General features: G+C 39.5%; 1 protein-coding gene across 2 annotated transcripts in view; it reads right to left on the bottom strand.

The window, feature by feature from the left end:
• ATF6 (activating transcription factor 6) overlaps positions 1–15,026 on the bottom strand; it is a 79,380-nt gene that overhangs the window by 52,707 nt on the left and 11,647 nt on the right. For both annotated transcript variants that reach the window (XM_026854291.1, XM_026854290.1), the window contains exons 8-10: positions 3,975–4,118; positions 2,053–2,172; positions 1,025–1,127 (exon numbers count right to left, since the gene is read on the bottom strand). In XM_026854291.1, the coding sequence (XP_026710092.1) occupies positions 1,025–1,127; positions 2,053–2,172; positions 3,975–4,118 (367 nt within the window). The remainder of the gene's footprint in view (positions 1–1,024; positions 1,128–2,052; positions 2,173–3,974; positions 4,119–15,026) is intronic.

The raw sequence follows: 15,026 nt of genomic DNA, 5'->3' as shown, positions 1-15,026 counted from the left end.
ACAATAAATGTATGTTTTCCCACTGGTGAAACATGAATAACTGAAATGGACAGCAATCAAGCTGGAAATGCAGAAAATAGGAAGTGTTTTAATACAGCCAAACTTGAAGTCACACATTCCGAGACAAAGAAGGGAGACTGGCACCACACAGAGCAGCTGCACATATTGTGTCATTCAAGTGCAAAATTTGCTATCGGTGATGTCAGATTTGCCGAATTCTTCTGAGGTCACATCCACCTTGTACCACTGTCGAAGTATACTACCCACAATACACTTCTGGCATTTGAAACACTAGAAGCACCTGAACTTGCCCTGCTTAAATGTTCTACCATTCTCCTTTGGAGACCAGTGAGAGAATCTGAAATTCAGTATACAATAATTTTTCCTAGAGAAGTGTGGTATTTCCCACACTGTTAAGTTCAATTCCTTTTAAGGCTGTTACTAGCTCTTAATAAAATGAAACATTCTCAGAATTAATGGTCTTAATTTCATCCTCACTATTGATATGCCATGTAGATGAAAGATTTTTTAAAATAGGAAATATGAGCACAAATCTTGTAATTCTGTAGTCTTACCCAAAACATCCTTCTAGTAAAAATCTGGAAAAATGAAGTAGAAATATTTTAACAAAACCAATTAGCTGTGCCCTTTAACCACAAGCCAGATGAATGTGTTGTAGGTTATATTTCTCTCTATTAACCAGCTGTTTAGCCTTATCCTTACACAGCCTTATAGAGAAGTCATAAAAGTAATTTTAGAAAACACTGCACATATTTTGACAACTGCTAACAAAATTAAAAACCTTTAGCCTGAATCCAAGAGCAGGAATGGAAGAACTTTGACAACATAATAATCAACCAAACCCAGCAATTTAAAATGGGAAGTGTTGGGTCCCCTAATTACATGCACCATTGCTACTCTTGTCTGTAATGACAAGAGCAGACAAGTAAGCGAGAATTATTTTGTTATGTTGTCTGAAAATTATCTTGTCATTCTATTGACTCAGCAGTATAAACCCACCTACCTGCAAAACCCGTGCTTTCTGCTGATGGTTCTTTGACAACCTTCTAGATCTTGTTCGTTCCACTTCATGTCTATGAACCCATCCTCGAAGTTCATGATTCAGCCTAGCAAAACCGACAGCATTAACAGATGTTTCAAAGAACAGTGGCAGAGTTTTTTAATTTTAGAAAGCAGTTTAACAAACTACTATAAAGACACTGCGGATTACTAGTCTTTTACCTCATGATAACTTATTTTTAATACCAGAGTAAGAAAATATAATTGCAAGATTAAATTTATGAGGGAATTTGTAAGGAAATATCTATAAATTATTGGGATCATGGATGTTTCAATATAAAGCAGATACAATACTTTCTTTTTCCCAGTGAACAGTAACTCTGAAAGTACTGGAAGGACTATTGAAATTTAAAATCAAAAGTTGATCAGTTCAAGACAAAATATTGGTCAAGAAGGCTGAAGTATGGCAAATAAATTTGAGAGAAAGAAGGGACAAAGCAGAATGAAGATAAAGTTAGTGACACACCCATATCTTTGGAAAAGAGCTAAGTGTTTTCTAACAGTGAATAAAGGACATCTGCAATGTCAGTTTAAGTCTGCTGTATTGGAAGCTGAAGAGTAGGAGACCATCTCTGAAGTACTTCAGATGGAACTGGCTTTTAGCTGGACTTGATTTCCATATCATAAACATTTCTACATATGAAACGTTTTCTTGTTCAAGCCATAAAAACCCTCCAGGCAATCAGAAAATTGTTATTCGGCTATTGCTAAATGAACAGTCTGAACACTGAGTGAAAATCATTACTAAAAACATCAAAACATGACAAAGATCCAAGCCAATCTCCTGTCTCCATGGTAGCAGACACTGGACAGTGTGGACAGTTTCAGAGGCACCAGTCACATATTGATGAGCACTACAAATGGACAGTAACATCACCCAGAGCTGATTGGCCAGTAGCACTCACCCCACACACAGTTTATATCTAAACTCCTAATAAAAGCTTATATGATCAGAAAAGGTTGTTGACTCACCTGAGGGACTCTGTTCGGTTGATCAGGGGCTGACAGGGGGGGTGGGGTGGTGAAATATATAACAGTGGTTCTTCTGAGACTATCATCAATGCTTTGTTATCAGACACAGAACGATCATACCTGGGAAAAAAAAGACATCAAGAAATCCCTTAAAACAGTTTTTCATGAACCTTTGACTAAATCCAGAGAATAAGCACTACCATCGGCAAACCCACAAAGGTTACAACTACTCCCATGGGACCTTTGAAACAGGTGTATAACAATTTCTCTCAAACATCCAGCGGTCTCAGTCAATTCCCCAAACAGGTTTGATAGCACTCAACAGACAGTTGAGCACTAGCAGATGTTGGATCTCTTCCCAAACAGGCCAGATACTGAAAGAAAATATAGCCTGTAAAATATTCCTCATAATATGTAAACTATGAGATCTCTGCAGAGGCAACTTTCTCTTTCATTCCAAGGCCATGCAAGATTTGTTACAGAAATACTAAATTTATTAGGCACTAAAACCACACAGATGTAAAGACTACGAGCTATATGACAACAGAGCAGTCACAAACTATATTACAACTGACTGGAGAGGATTTACATCTCCGACAGTGTCCAGAAGCTAGTTTGACTTTGAGAAAAAGTGAAAAAGAGCACATGTTTCAATATAGAAGTCCACAGCACTCTTGGCAACAAAGACTAAGATTCATTTCTCCTGGTTATCTGTACCTCCTGAGGGGTTAAATACTTATCACCAAATACCTATTATAAGTTCCTCTCTTGACAGGGTATCAATGTAGCAGCCTTCATCCTCTTGGTTTTAACAGAGACTTGTAGCTCCTAAACCTCAAACCTTTTCTTTCTGAAAAGCCTTACTCACATTCCCCTCCTTTTCCTAGCTTTCTCTCCATCTTCAAGCATGCTTATTCTCTTTACTGTATCTAGAACTGATAAAGGAGAATATGCAGCAAAGATCTCACAGAGCTTGCCAAAAAACAGGGTGAAAGAGTGAAAGAAAAGGAGGAGGTACAGGCACTAGCACATCCTCCTAAGAGAACCACTCTACTACTATGTCGCTTAAGTCATGGTCTGAAACATGCCACAGAGGACACAAAATCCTCACCATGGCTACAGCCTTAAAATGCTCTTGATTTATTGCCTTCTTTCTGCATGGCAAAATACATAAGGGCTTTCTGCACATCTGTGCCTGGCTTTGTTCAACCAGCCAAAACACTCTACTGGAAAGGGACAATCTGATAGGATGAATCTTGTAAGGGGAAAACATGAGCTGGATTAACCAGATTTCAATCTGGAGACAATTATAAATTCACTTATGCATTGAATGCTGGAGATCTAGGAAGCTTGAAAGCAACTATATAATTAAATAATGGATTAGCATTAGGATACTCAGAGTTTTCTATGAAAGTATAGTGCTAAGTTCAAAGTATGTTCTTAATCGTGAACTTCCCCAGTCTTAAGCAACTAAAAAAATAAATCATCCAGCTTGAAAAGTAAGGATAGATAATATGACAAATACCATAACTATGCAAGCTAAAACAAAGATCAGGGAAAAAAGCAGACAGATGAAGAACTGAAGGAGTTCATGAAAATCTCTATGACATACACTTGTTTATATGCTCTCTTCCACCACACTGTCCCTAACAACATTCATCATAACCACGTGTACGCTTCTGAAGCTCTACATATAGGGTAAACTTGGAGATAAAACATCATATTCATATGAAAAGCAACCTGGTAAACTTTGTTAAAAAAAATAAAAATAAGAGAACAGCTTTTAAGCTGTTTGTAAACAAAGTTGCTCTGTAAGAGCAGCAACAGCGCTGGCCAAAAAGGCTAGCAAATGAAAGGGCAGTGAACTCTAAAAGCACCATTGCCCTCTGCCACTAAAAATATGTTAAAGATTTTCATCTCACCTATTACTCTTCTCAGGAATGATGTCCCCAGGTATTTTCTGAGCTGTGCTGGACTCCTGGCTAGCTGAGAACTCCAGAAGATTTCTTGTCCGGTGGCTGGAACTTGCCATGGAACTAACTCCATTGGGATCCTTTTCGAATACACTGGAAAACATAATGACCATAGCAAACCATATCACATATATAAAGAGTCTTACTATAAGGTGATAAATACTCAAGTGAGTAAGTTTCTGTCTGCTGTTATGTTACATGGATAAGGCTCGTGTCGTAAAAACATAATGTCTTGTAACATTATATTTCTGTCATTCACACCATTAGTAGACAGAAAAGCAATTCTGTTTTCCAGTTTTAATTGTTCAAAAGATTTTGATGCTCTGCTTTTCATGTTCCCCCGTAAACTTCACCTGATAGAAGATCAATCTGTTTGTAACCTAGATCTGCAGGCATAAGAAAATTACCTATGTTCAAACCAAAGTACCCCTGAACTTTAACTTTCATCAGCCTCAAAGCACATTCAACGTAGTTTATATGAATACAATATGTAAGGAAAATATAGCTACCAAATTCCATGCAGCTGCAAGCCCGAGATATTATTCCAGACATCTAACATAACTGTACACAAACATGTATGTTCAATTCTACTTGGATTTAGAAACACTGGCAGGGCTGACAATCCCATCTACATAGTGGCAGCAGGCCATGGTCCCAGATAGTCCTGGTCTGTGCTTGCACTGATTGAAAGATCTTGCCCTGGGGGCCTGCTCAGGCAGGCAGCCAGCCAAGCAGTATAGGAACGTCGGTGCTGCTCTCCATGCAAAGCAAGGTTGCAGCATTTCACATACGAGCTGGAGAAGTCACCAAAGTACTGCTACATGAGACTGACTGCATCTCAGTTCAGAAGGGCAATTTACAAGTGAGAAATCTTGAAAGCACAAAAGCAATACTTCAAGATACCCTCTCCAGAGACTAGCTTTACTCTTTTGGAAATAAGGTTGCTTCCTGAAATATGTATATTTACAAACTCAAGTCCTAATCTTCTTAGCTGACAACAGCGGAGCATCACCAGCAGCAACACCACAAAAATACAAAAAGACCCCAGCATGCTGATGAGATCTTTGCTATGCATGCTGATCACTGCCTACAGAGTACATTTTAATTCATGCCCCACTTCTCCTGTGTAGTAGAGCATAAACTCTGCAGAGGAAGATCTCATTTTCCTACTTGTTACATAGCATCACATTGCAACAGGCAACAAATACAAATGGCAGTAGCAGAAAAAGGCAAGAACTAAGGAGGGCAGATTAAATACTCCACAACTACACAGAAGGCACACAGACATAGTTACCTAGCAATCCCCTCTCTTTTGCCAACACATTCGCACTCCTGTTAGCAGTAACTCAGGTCTCCCCATGACTAATTGTGTCATGTTCTACAGAACCGCCAGAGCCAGGGCAATCCCAGATCTGGGCTGATGTCGCTTGGACTGCCACCTCTCCTTCAGGTTTCCAGGCAGCGGCACAGAATCAGGGCAGCAGAAATGCTACAGGTTCTGTTTTCACTAGTGACAGTGGGCAGAAAAGTACTTACAGACAGCTTCTTTACTGTATATGTACACTACCATTCAAACGTCTCATTGCTTCTACTGCACAGCATGGAAAGCTGGATGGTTTATTCACAGCCTCATAGATCAGGTTATCCAATTTTACAGAACCAATCTCCACTATCTACTATATTTTATGAGATAATATTTCTCCTCTTCCAATAAAAGCACAACTGGCAGAATCTCAAGTCCAGAACCAGAGCTCAAAACTAAGGCTGATGCTGAAAGGGATGCCACATGTTCCTGCTGGAAGTCACTCCTCTGTGGAATGTCCCTACCCTACCTAATTTAGAACCATGACAGCTGAAAGTATATGGAAGTTTATTCATGTAGCTCAAGAATATCCATCAGAAGATCTTAAAGTTGTAACTCTCCTGCAAACCATCTGTTAATGACCTGAAGTGTATCAGCCATCCAGTGTGTTGATGGACCTACCGGGTCTCACATTTTATTCCATCCTACTTCTCTCCTTTCCTCTTCAAAATGACACACTGAACAGGAGAAACTTTCTATAGTTAAAGCTGACAAAAACGTAATGAGGAGAATTGTAACAAATCATTTTCTTTGATGGTTCTTCCTTCTTATTTGCCTCATTCTGCAAAGGTGATTCTTGTTATTTCAGGTTCCAGCTTGGCGAGGTGACTAGTTTGAGATGAAGCACCACATGCAATACATTGCTACTCCCAATTCACCCTGAACTCTAAACAGAGAAACCCAAACCAAGTCCATCAAGGATAAAGGTAATCAGCGCTCTGCAATCACAGCTAATCCTCAGTTTTTGTAATTTGGTTGGTTTAACGGTACAACTACTCAAACCCACACACACCTCATTTTATTATATTAGCTTCAATAGCGAGAAAATGTTTATTTTTATTCTTCTCCTGCTTAAGGCACCTTAATCTTTTCATCAAAATTAAAATTTCACTTTTGGCAGAAGCAAAATATGGGATGTTTCAACCTGAAAGAAGATATCTTCAGCAGCAAAAGACAAAGAAGGAGGCAAAGAGAGTATGTTTTGCTATTCTTACAGGCATAAAATCCATTACTCCCACTTCTGAGAACATGGGCACCAACTTCAGGACAAAATATGGTATTATTTATGGTATTTATTCCAATGCCCTTTCCTTTATCAGGGTTGTTATTTCCATAGAATGCTTCCTTTGAAGCAAGGCTACCACAATTTCTGCCATTAAGCAACATGGGCTACATTTGCCATCCCATTAATTTTTTTAGGACCTTGAAGATGATCAAAAGCTTCTTTCTCAAAGTATCAAATATGTCTAAAAAGATTTTTTTAAAAATTCCCCTTCCTTACTCCTTGTTGGTTTGTGGCAGTGACCCAAAACCAACAAAACTTTCATTTTGGATAAGGAAAAACTCTGCAACTTGAAATACTGCCCTGCTTCCACAGTCTAGTTACTTGGGGAGTTTTGCTAGTTTTTTCCCCATATGAACACAAGATGTTGTTGTTCTGTTTTATCATTTCTTCCCCTTCTTTCTCCCAGGAGAGATCACTTATGGAGCTTGCAAGTAGGGCTCCATCTTCATGTAATAGATAGGAGAGGACATGTAGGTAATGGTCTATATGCTCCGATTTCTCATTCTCAAAGACCTTTCCTTGTCAAGCGGGTACATGAGGGTACGACACAGGCTATCAGAAATATTCCTCCTTTGGCATCTCAAATTGACACAAGGGGAAAAGCATGACATGGTACCAAGGAATCCCTTTATCAGCTGAGATGAAGGGCTGACCTCTCCTGCAGAGCTACACCTGCCCACCTGAGTTTATAAGTGCTAGGTGGAACAGCAACAACACAAGCTGGAACAGGAAGGGTCTACAGAGCAGATCCCAACACTCTGACACGGAAAATGAAATCATTATCGAGCATATAAAAACATCAGGTAGAAGAGGCTAGAAACAGTGAAAAAGAAAGGTAGATGATCACACACAGAGGGAAGAAAGCTTCTGAAAAACAGTATTTTCAGCTATCAATAGTTGCTTTAAAAATGTTTTAATATGACAGATGAAAAAAAGCATGGGTGGTTTTTTTCATTCTGTTGGACTACAAGATGAGAATTTGGAAAAGAAATAGCACTCTGGCATATCCACCCTAAGCAAATCCTACTATTTGCAGGAATTGAGTTACTGCCCCACATTAAAAGTCAGGGAAGACTGAAGCTGAGAAATGGCTTTATTGGACAAGATTACCAGTTATAAGTTGGAAGCTGGGACTTTTTCTGTTTGGCCACACTTAAACACCTGCGATACCTACCAAGGCTTTGCAGCCTGCATTTGGACATCCCAGATACCATGAGCACTGAAGGGTTTTTACATAGCCACAAACACCCTGTCCAAGCTGGCTGAGCTATCAGTTTGTTTAAGATGCAAAACCAGATCCAAGGGAAAAAAGAAAGCAGCACTAAATACTTCATGCAGATGTTTGTTCAGAAGTGTAGATAAATTTGATTATAGGAGGGAAAGAAAAGCAACACTCCTGTCATGGTTCCTCCAGGCATTCAATGGCACCTGATATTTTAGCTGTATTTTTACTTCTTTTGTTTGAATGTCAGTTTGACAAATGTGAAAGCAAGTCTTGCCAGGAGCCCAAACTAAATTTCATTTATACTTCTGGCTAAACAAACTCTGTGCACTTCAAGTTTTGAATACTGACATTTAAGTTGTACAGTAATTTGTAGACGAAAGCCAATAATGATATCATAACATAGAGTTTTCTGGGGACAAAACTATCTCTGAATATGGAGCTGGGATGTTTCCAGTGGACTAAAGTTGACATTGCAAGAAGACACCAACCAAGGGCCTTGTCCTCTTCCTAATTGATTCCAGACAAGGCTGCCAGTGTCAAACACTCTCTGGAAAGTGCTTCTTGTTTCTTATTCCCAACGAGGGCACCATCTGCCGACAGCAAGGCACTACCTTCTATTGCCTAGTGCTCCAGAGCTATGGTAAGAGAGTAAGCTGGTAAGAGAGTCCAGCCTCTTTCCTCTGCTGGGAAGGATGAGGAAAGCAACCCAAACTGGAGGGATGATCTGTGTGTTCATGTGTTTTGCTTTCTTTGAAAAGCAATTTATTTTTAATAAAGCTGTTAGAAAAGGAAGGAAGAAAGCAAGTATTGACACCTAGAGCATTTATTTTTGCTTATAAAACTATATACAGTTATTTGGAAGTGGGCTCACCTTTACTGCCAAAGCTTGGTTAGGCCTGATGCAAGCAATATCAACTGCAATATTTATTCAGGGCAAAAACTTTCTCTATTTCACTCCCAGCCCAGCAGATGAATGCATGGAGAAAAGGGTAAGTTATCAGTGAGTGCATCTGGCATTCTGCGCAGACTCTGCACTGCACCCCAGCAGCAGGACAAGGCAAGCAAGCACAGCCAGGTCAAGGCACAACTCTGACAGGATGAATGTGTGGCTGTGATCAGTAAAGGAAGGAGGAAGGAATCACTTCCTGCTCTTGCAGTTATAGTTTGTAAGAAAATCAAGGGTATTCAATTTTATTCAAGTACCAATCCACTGAGAGGTTTTGAAAGGCCTAAATTTCCTCTCAACTTCTCTCTCTCTCTCTTCAAGGAGAAACTATAGCACAAGACCAAAGGCGTGCTACAGAAGCAGTTTTCTAGCTTTGGGCTATCTCCAGCACAAATGCACACTCAACTTAGCACTAAAATGTATTCTTTCAGTGTCTCAAAAATTAAAATGCTTCCCGTATTAGAAGTGTTAAGAGCCACAAATATCTTCCAGAGTTTTTGCTAAAACAGAGGGCTCCGTATTACCTTAGCAGCCAGGAGCTGGCTAACATGGCACTATTGCATGGCTCTTGCACTTATCTAATAGTACTTTCTTCACATTTCACCAGTTTCTCTCTAGTAGTGTATAATAAATTAATAGCCCTTTGACTGTCATCATTTTTATGTATGTTTGTTAGCATACTTCAGATATACACCACATTTAAGTCTATTAACCTCCTGAAGATACATGGATGGCTACTGAGGCTTGCAGAAAGCAGAAAAACAATCCTCTTCTATCCTTCAGCGAGTGTAAAATAAACCCAGGATTGGATGAACTGGGAGTAAGAAACTCACCCTGTTGTACAGGCCACGATTTGTAGTTCTCTGTTCTCAGAACATGTTTTAGAGATGCTTCAAGTGGTCAGAGCAAGTTTAGACAACACTATCCAACCTGCAGCTGAAGAAAATCATGGGCCACAGGTACAGTGCTTAATGTTCACAGTTCAGCACCACTCCCAGATCAGGCTCAGGTGGAAGGAGGAAAAAGCCAAACAAGGAGCCTGGCTGGGGAGTTCCTCCCCCATTACTCTGCAAGCTAGCAGTGGTTTCAACTAACTTGCCTGACTTCACACTGGAATGGAATGAGGAAGGAGCACACACACATTCAGGAAGAATTGATAAGGCAACAGAAAAAATAAAGTACTGTCTTTCAGTTGCTAGTCATTGCCCTTCACCTTAGGCAGGTGCCAGACACATGGCTTTTGTCTGCTTCACACTTATTATTCAAGAGGACATTTGGGGTGTTTTCAAACATGCCAGGACACTGCTTGATGTTGTGATTAATCCCACCTGCTAGGACAGCACAGCGTTGAGATCCAGATCACACTGAGACCTTGGCCCAGGACAGGCTGCTGTGGGTGGGACCTGCACTGACAAACCTGAGCACGCAACATACAGCTCAAACATCTCTGCAGCAATACAACACTTGCTGCATGTGATGTTATGGTAACGAGATTAGCTCTTTTGCCCACACACCTGAAGTTCCCTTTAAGGGAACTACGGAATTACTTCTCTAACCTTCCCATATCCACTGCCAGGGTACCCCATGGCTCCTGTTGTTGTAAGACAAGCCTGTTTCTTTAACCAAGCAGTCCAACATTAAGGCTCAAACTATAGCAAACTTGCATGAAAACAGTTGAATGCACCAAAACCAAATCCTGTTCTCGCACACACCAACTCAAGATTGCTCAGCTTGAGTAAGGCCTCTAAACCATACTGACACCAATACAGCTCTGCTCAATGCTTTCAGTAGCCCAAGTCATGTGTGCTCCAAAAGGTCAGCAGGCTACGTAAATACTGACTAAGCAGCCTGCAGACTAGATGGGATGTTAATCTGCGTTCTGGTGAAAGACCTTACAAGCAGTAGACCATGGTAGCATGCAGCTGAACAACACCTGGGCGATTTCCTCATTTTTAGTAAAAGATGATTAATCTTCTGGTTCTTCTTCATAATGTTTGTGCTAGCAATCTAAGAAATGAGACGCACCCTTAAGGAGTCAAAAACTACTGCTTCATTTGTTGAAGTCTACAACAACAGCAGACAAATCATAATTCTCAACTACTCAGGCTGGTGTGTTTATTTGCAGATTGCTCACTGGATCTAGATTTTTAACAGATTATTCAATTTCCAGGATAGTCCTGGAAAGTAGAGGAAAACCATCAGCACACTCTACAGAGGAGCTGAAATGAAGTCTCTACAAAAAGCCAGCAATTCTAGCACAGCTGCTGTAGGTCAACAGGACACAAACAGATTTTGAAGCAGCAGCTTTACTTAGCTCTATCAATCACCACCTCAGTCATCCTCTACCACAAACACAGCTTAAGAATTTTTGGTTACATCATCAAGTCTGTTTCCCAGTTTGAGAGGGGTTCCAGCCATACAGAGGTAGCTGACTTGTAAGAAAAAAAACAAAATTAATTAAGAAAAACCCCATCTCACCACCATCTCAAACCCCCTGTTCCAATCACTTTGCAGATCTGCCTTTCCTCTCTCCAACTTCACATTTTTTTCTTTATTTTCTGTTCACTAAATATCTGAAATGGTAGTTAGAACATATTCTGCCTGGCTGACATTTTTATAAATGCTCCAAGACTGCCATTAGATGATGACCACTATGTAAGCTTGCGCAGACTCATTAGGGGGACAAAAAATAACTAGTTGAACATTTTTCATAGCCAAGAAAATAATGCCAGGGCCACTAGCAAGTACCTGGCTTACACGTTTTGCTGCTATTGCCTCAAGAAGCAGAGATGCAGAAAATTTACCTTCTGCATCTTCTGTGATCCTTCTCTCTTCCATATGTTTTATACATTAGTTGGGTTAGTTTCCTGCAAATATTTTACTATCACATGTAGGACTTGCATTAAAAAACCTAAACACACAAGTCAGTTTATATCCACAAAGGAACAGGGAAGAGAAACAAAAGAAAAATATCCCCAAAATAAATATATGGATTGTTTTAACTAGAACATGTGCTTGGTGTCCATTTGTTTCAGCATTGTTTGTGCTTGTTTAAGGCATTTTCAGATCTGGTTACCTAACCAGGCACAATCAAACCAAATGTGGAAATTAAACAAGAGGAAAAAAAAAAAAAAGCGGCATCTAGGAATTTTAATAGTTTGTAATTTTTCAAATTTCATGTAAAACAAAAAAATGCACAGCTAATTAGATGGTTTTTAATGCCAGAAGACAGCCATCTTTCAGGGGCACCATGCCAGCTGAGAACACAGCCGTGCTTACTGACACTGGCTCTCTCAGACAGCAAGCACAAAGGCAGGAGACACTGCCTCCCGCAGATACCTGCCTCCAGATGTTGTGGTTCCAGCTCTAACCCTGCTGCACGCCAAGGTTTGTGTGCTCACAGCCTTTTGTGCAAATACTGTGGGTTGCCAATTCCTGTCTGGCACCTCATGGTATGCAAGACTGGGGCAATGGGGTGACCTCTGCAAGGAACTGAATCAAAATGTACCCTTTTACCTTCATACACCTCACCCATCATTCTTAAATAATAATAAAATGAAGTTTTTATAGATGTTAAATGCAAATTCAAAAAATTCACAAAGATTAGATAATAGTTCATTGACACACAGATGGGAAATTCCTGGGCGCCTATCTTCTAGTATAAAGCAAACTGATAACATAGAAACTTACACTAATAGAATTCCTTCTAAATTACTTCTGCTTTTAATAACTGAAAGTTTCAGTTTTCTATACAAATTATCAACATACTCAGAAGAATTTAGTAACACAGTACAATATAATGCAGTTACCATTAACTCTAGACAAGCCACTTTCACAATCAGAAAATATTCAATTCAGTTTTATATTCAATTTGTATTTAATTCAACTTATATTCTTTTCTCAGAGATAACATGGTGTCATGTCCAAGACTGAGGGATGTTCTGAAAAGCTTGTTGGCAATTAAGTAGACTGAACTAGACTCTCCCTCCCATAATTTCATGCAGGTTTCTTGCATTGATACACCAGCTTCCCTACCAGACTTTCATCCCAGTTCCCATATTCAATGTTACAGATTACCCATACACACATGGTATATTTGTCAGCATGAAAAAATGTGTCAATAGAATAATTTAATCTGCTAAACATGTTTGCCAAGGGCTGCCACATTGTGGACTGCTTCCCATAATCTTAAAACAGGAGGACAGCACAGCCTGAGTCCTCCATGAAACATCAAAAACATCTCACCACTTACATACAGTCAACAAGACTTAAGACCAATAAACAAAATTACGTGTGAACCAGTGCTAGTACAACACACATCCAACTAATGAGGAAGAAAACATAGAACTAACTACACGGCCCACCATCCAGATGTTTTTTTGTGGGATGCCAAGTGCCCAACACTGCACCGCACATCTACTGAACCACTGCAGGCCATGGAGGGTTTGTAGGACTGACTGTCCTTCAGCTTCACACCTCTGTCCCCAGAAAACCTGAGCACTTCCCTGCCTTCTGTGATTTGACAGAAATAGGCAGCTAAAGAGAAAACTATCTATACCTGTTCTTTTGTTTTACCTCTAGCCTCCAAAGAATCCTATTGATTCCAATCAAGAAACTGAGAAGCATCTTACAGTAAGGCCAGTATTTATGGGGTGAATATCCCATTTTTCTGATTTTTTTTGGATGTTACTTTCCCTTTGCAATGGGTCATTGGTTTTAAATAATAACATATTCACCACTAATGTTTGAATCAAAATATCCTGTGCCCGAATGCCATCAAACCTCCATACAGGTGTGCAAGTGAAATTATCTCCTACTCAGAAGAAATGGCAAAACCGTCACAAAGTTTCAAATCATACTTATCTCCAGTTGACCACTCCATAGAAATTAGGTATTGCAGTTAGCTAACTCAGGGAAAATGTACTTTTGCTGAACTATAAGCTAGCATGGGTATTATAACAAAAAATTACTTATTTCTGTAAGGAGTTGCAGGGACTGAAAACCATCACATGTATTGGAAACTTCTGTTGTTACAGTCTAGGCAGAACAGCAATCATGACTATCATGTTCGTAGAGCTACCAGTGACACCTCTATAAAAGGAAGAAAATGTGTATGGGAGCAATGAAATCTTAAGTAATGGTTTATATATACCACATTCTAGGACTTCCAAAGGGTATTGCACAATCAACATTCACACCACCTTGATACAGTCTAGTATTTTAATTGCAGTGCAAGCATTTATTCTTCTAAGAAGAAAAAAAAAAAAAAAAGCAGAAAGAGCAATTCCCTGCAAACTTGCAATTACATTTCTCTTCGCTGCCCAAATCCAGTACTGATGCAAACCACCTAGTTCAGGCACAACGATTACACTGGCATGCTTGGCCAGACACCCAATAATTTCTTTTTGCTTTATCTTATTAAACAGATCAAGGAATTAACTTTGTCACATTTCTATAGTTACTGATTGCTGCAAAGATATGAACACAAACTCACCTTTCAATCTACTTTGACAGCAGTTTCTTGACATTAAGTTCAACACCTTACTCATTCCTTAGGATTAGAACTTAGGAACTTTAGAGCACTGTGGCAAAAAAGACTTCCCACCCATTTTCTGTATGTTTCCAAGACTCTCAGAACTAACAAGAGCTTCATGCATTTCAACTCCTCACTGTAATGTGGAGGCAACTAAAATTTCTCCCAGCTTCAGAATGGTAACTGGTTCTATTAGTTCCCACCAAGTGTGTCTCAAGTAAGCGGTAACGTTTGTAAATGCAGATGGGATGTACAAATCAATTGCTTAATGTCTGGAAGCTGATTTTTCTGCCTGATAGTCAAAAATCCCAGTACAAACCCTAAGTGCACTAAGAAACAGTCTACCTTAAAACCATCCATATCAAAGTAAAATTATCAGCTGTATTCCACTGCCTGGGATAAACAGTATTTGCAGTAAGTGCAAATACATTGAAAGTCATTTCAGCTTTAGCTAATTTTCTGAAATTATTAGAAGTACAAATGCCAACACTGTAAAAGTTTATCTAGTCAGAAACAAAGTCTTTCTCCAGATTTACCCCACCCTATTCCTTTAGTTTGTATGGGGTTTTGGAGATGCTGCTGACGGGATCTACTGAAATATCCTCCCCTTACGAAAAAGCAAACAGCTTCGTACAAAAAGTCTTTATGT

Source organism: Athene cunicularia, assembly GCF_003259725.1.
Source record: "Athene cunicularia isolate RWA chromosome 8 unlocalized genomic scaffold, athCun1 chr8_part1, whole genome shotgun sequence".
Taxonomy (NCBI): Eukaryota; Metazoa; Chordata; class Aves; order Strigiformes; family Strigidae; genus Athene; species Athene cunicularia.
This window is presented reverse-complemented; position numbering and strand designations above follow the sequence as displayed.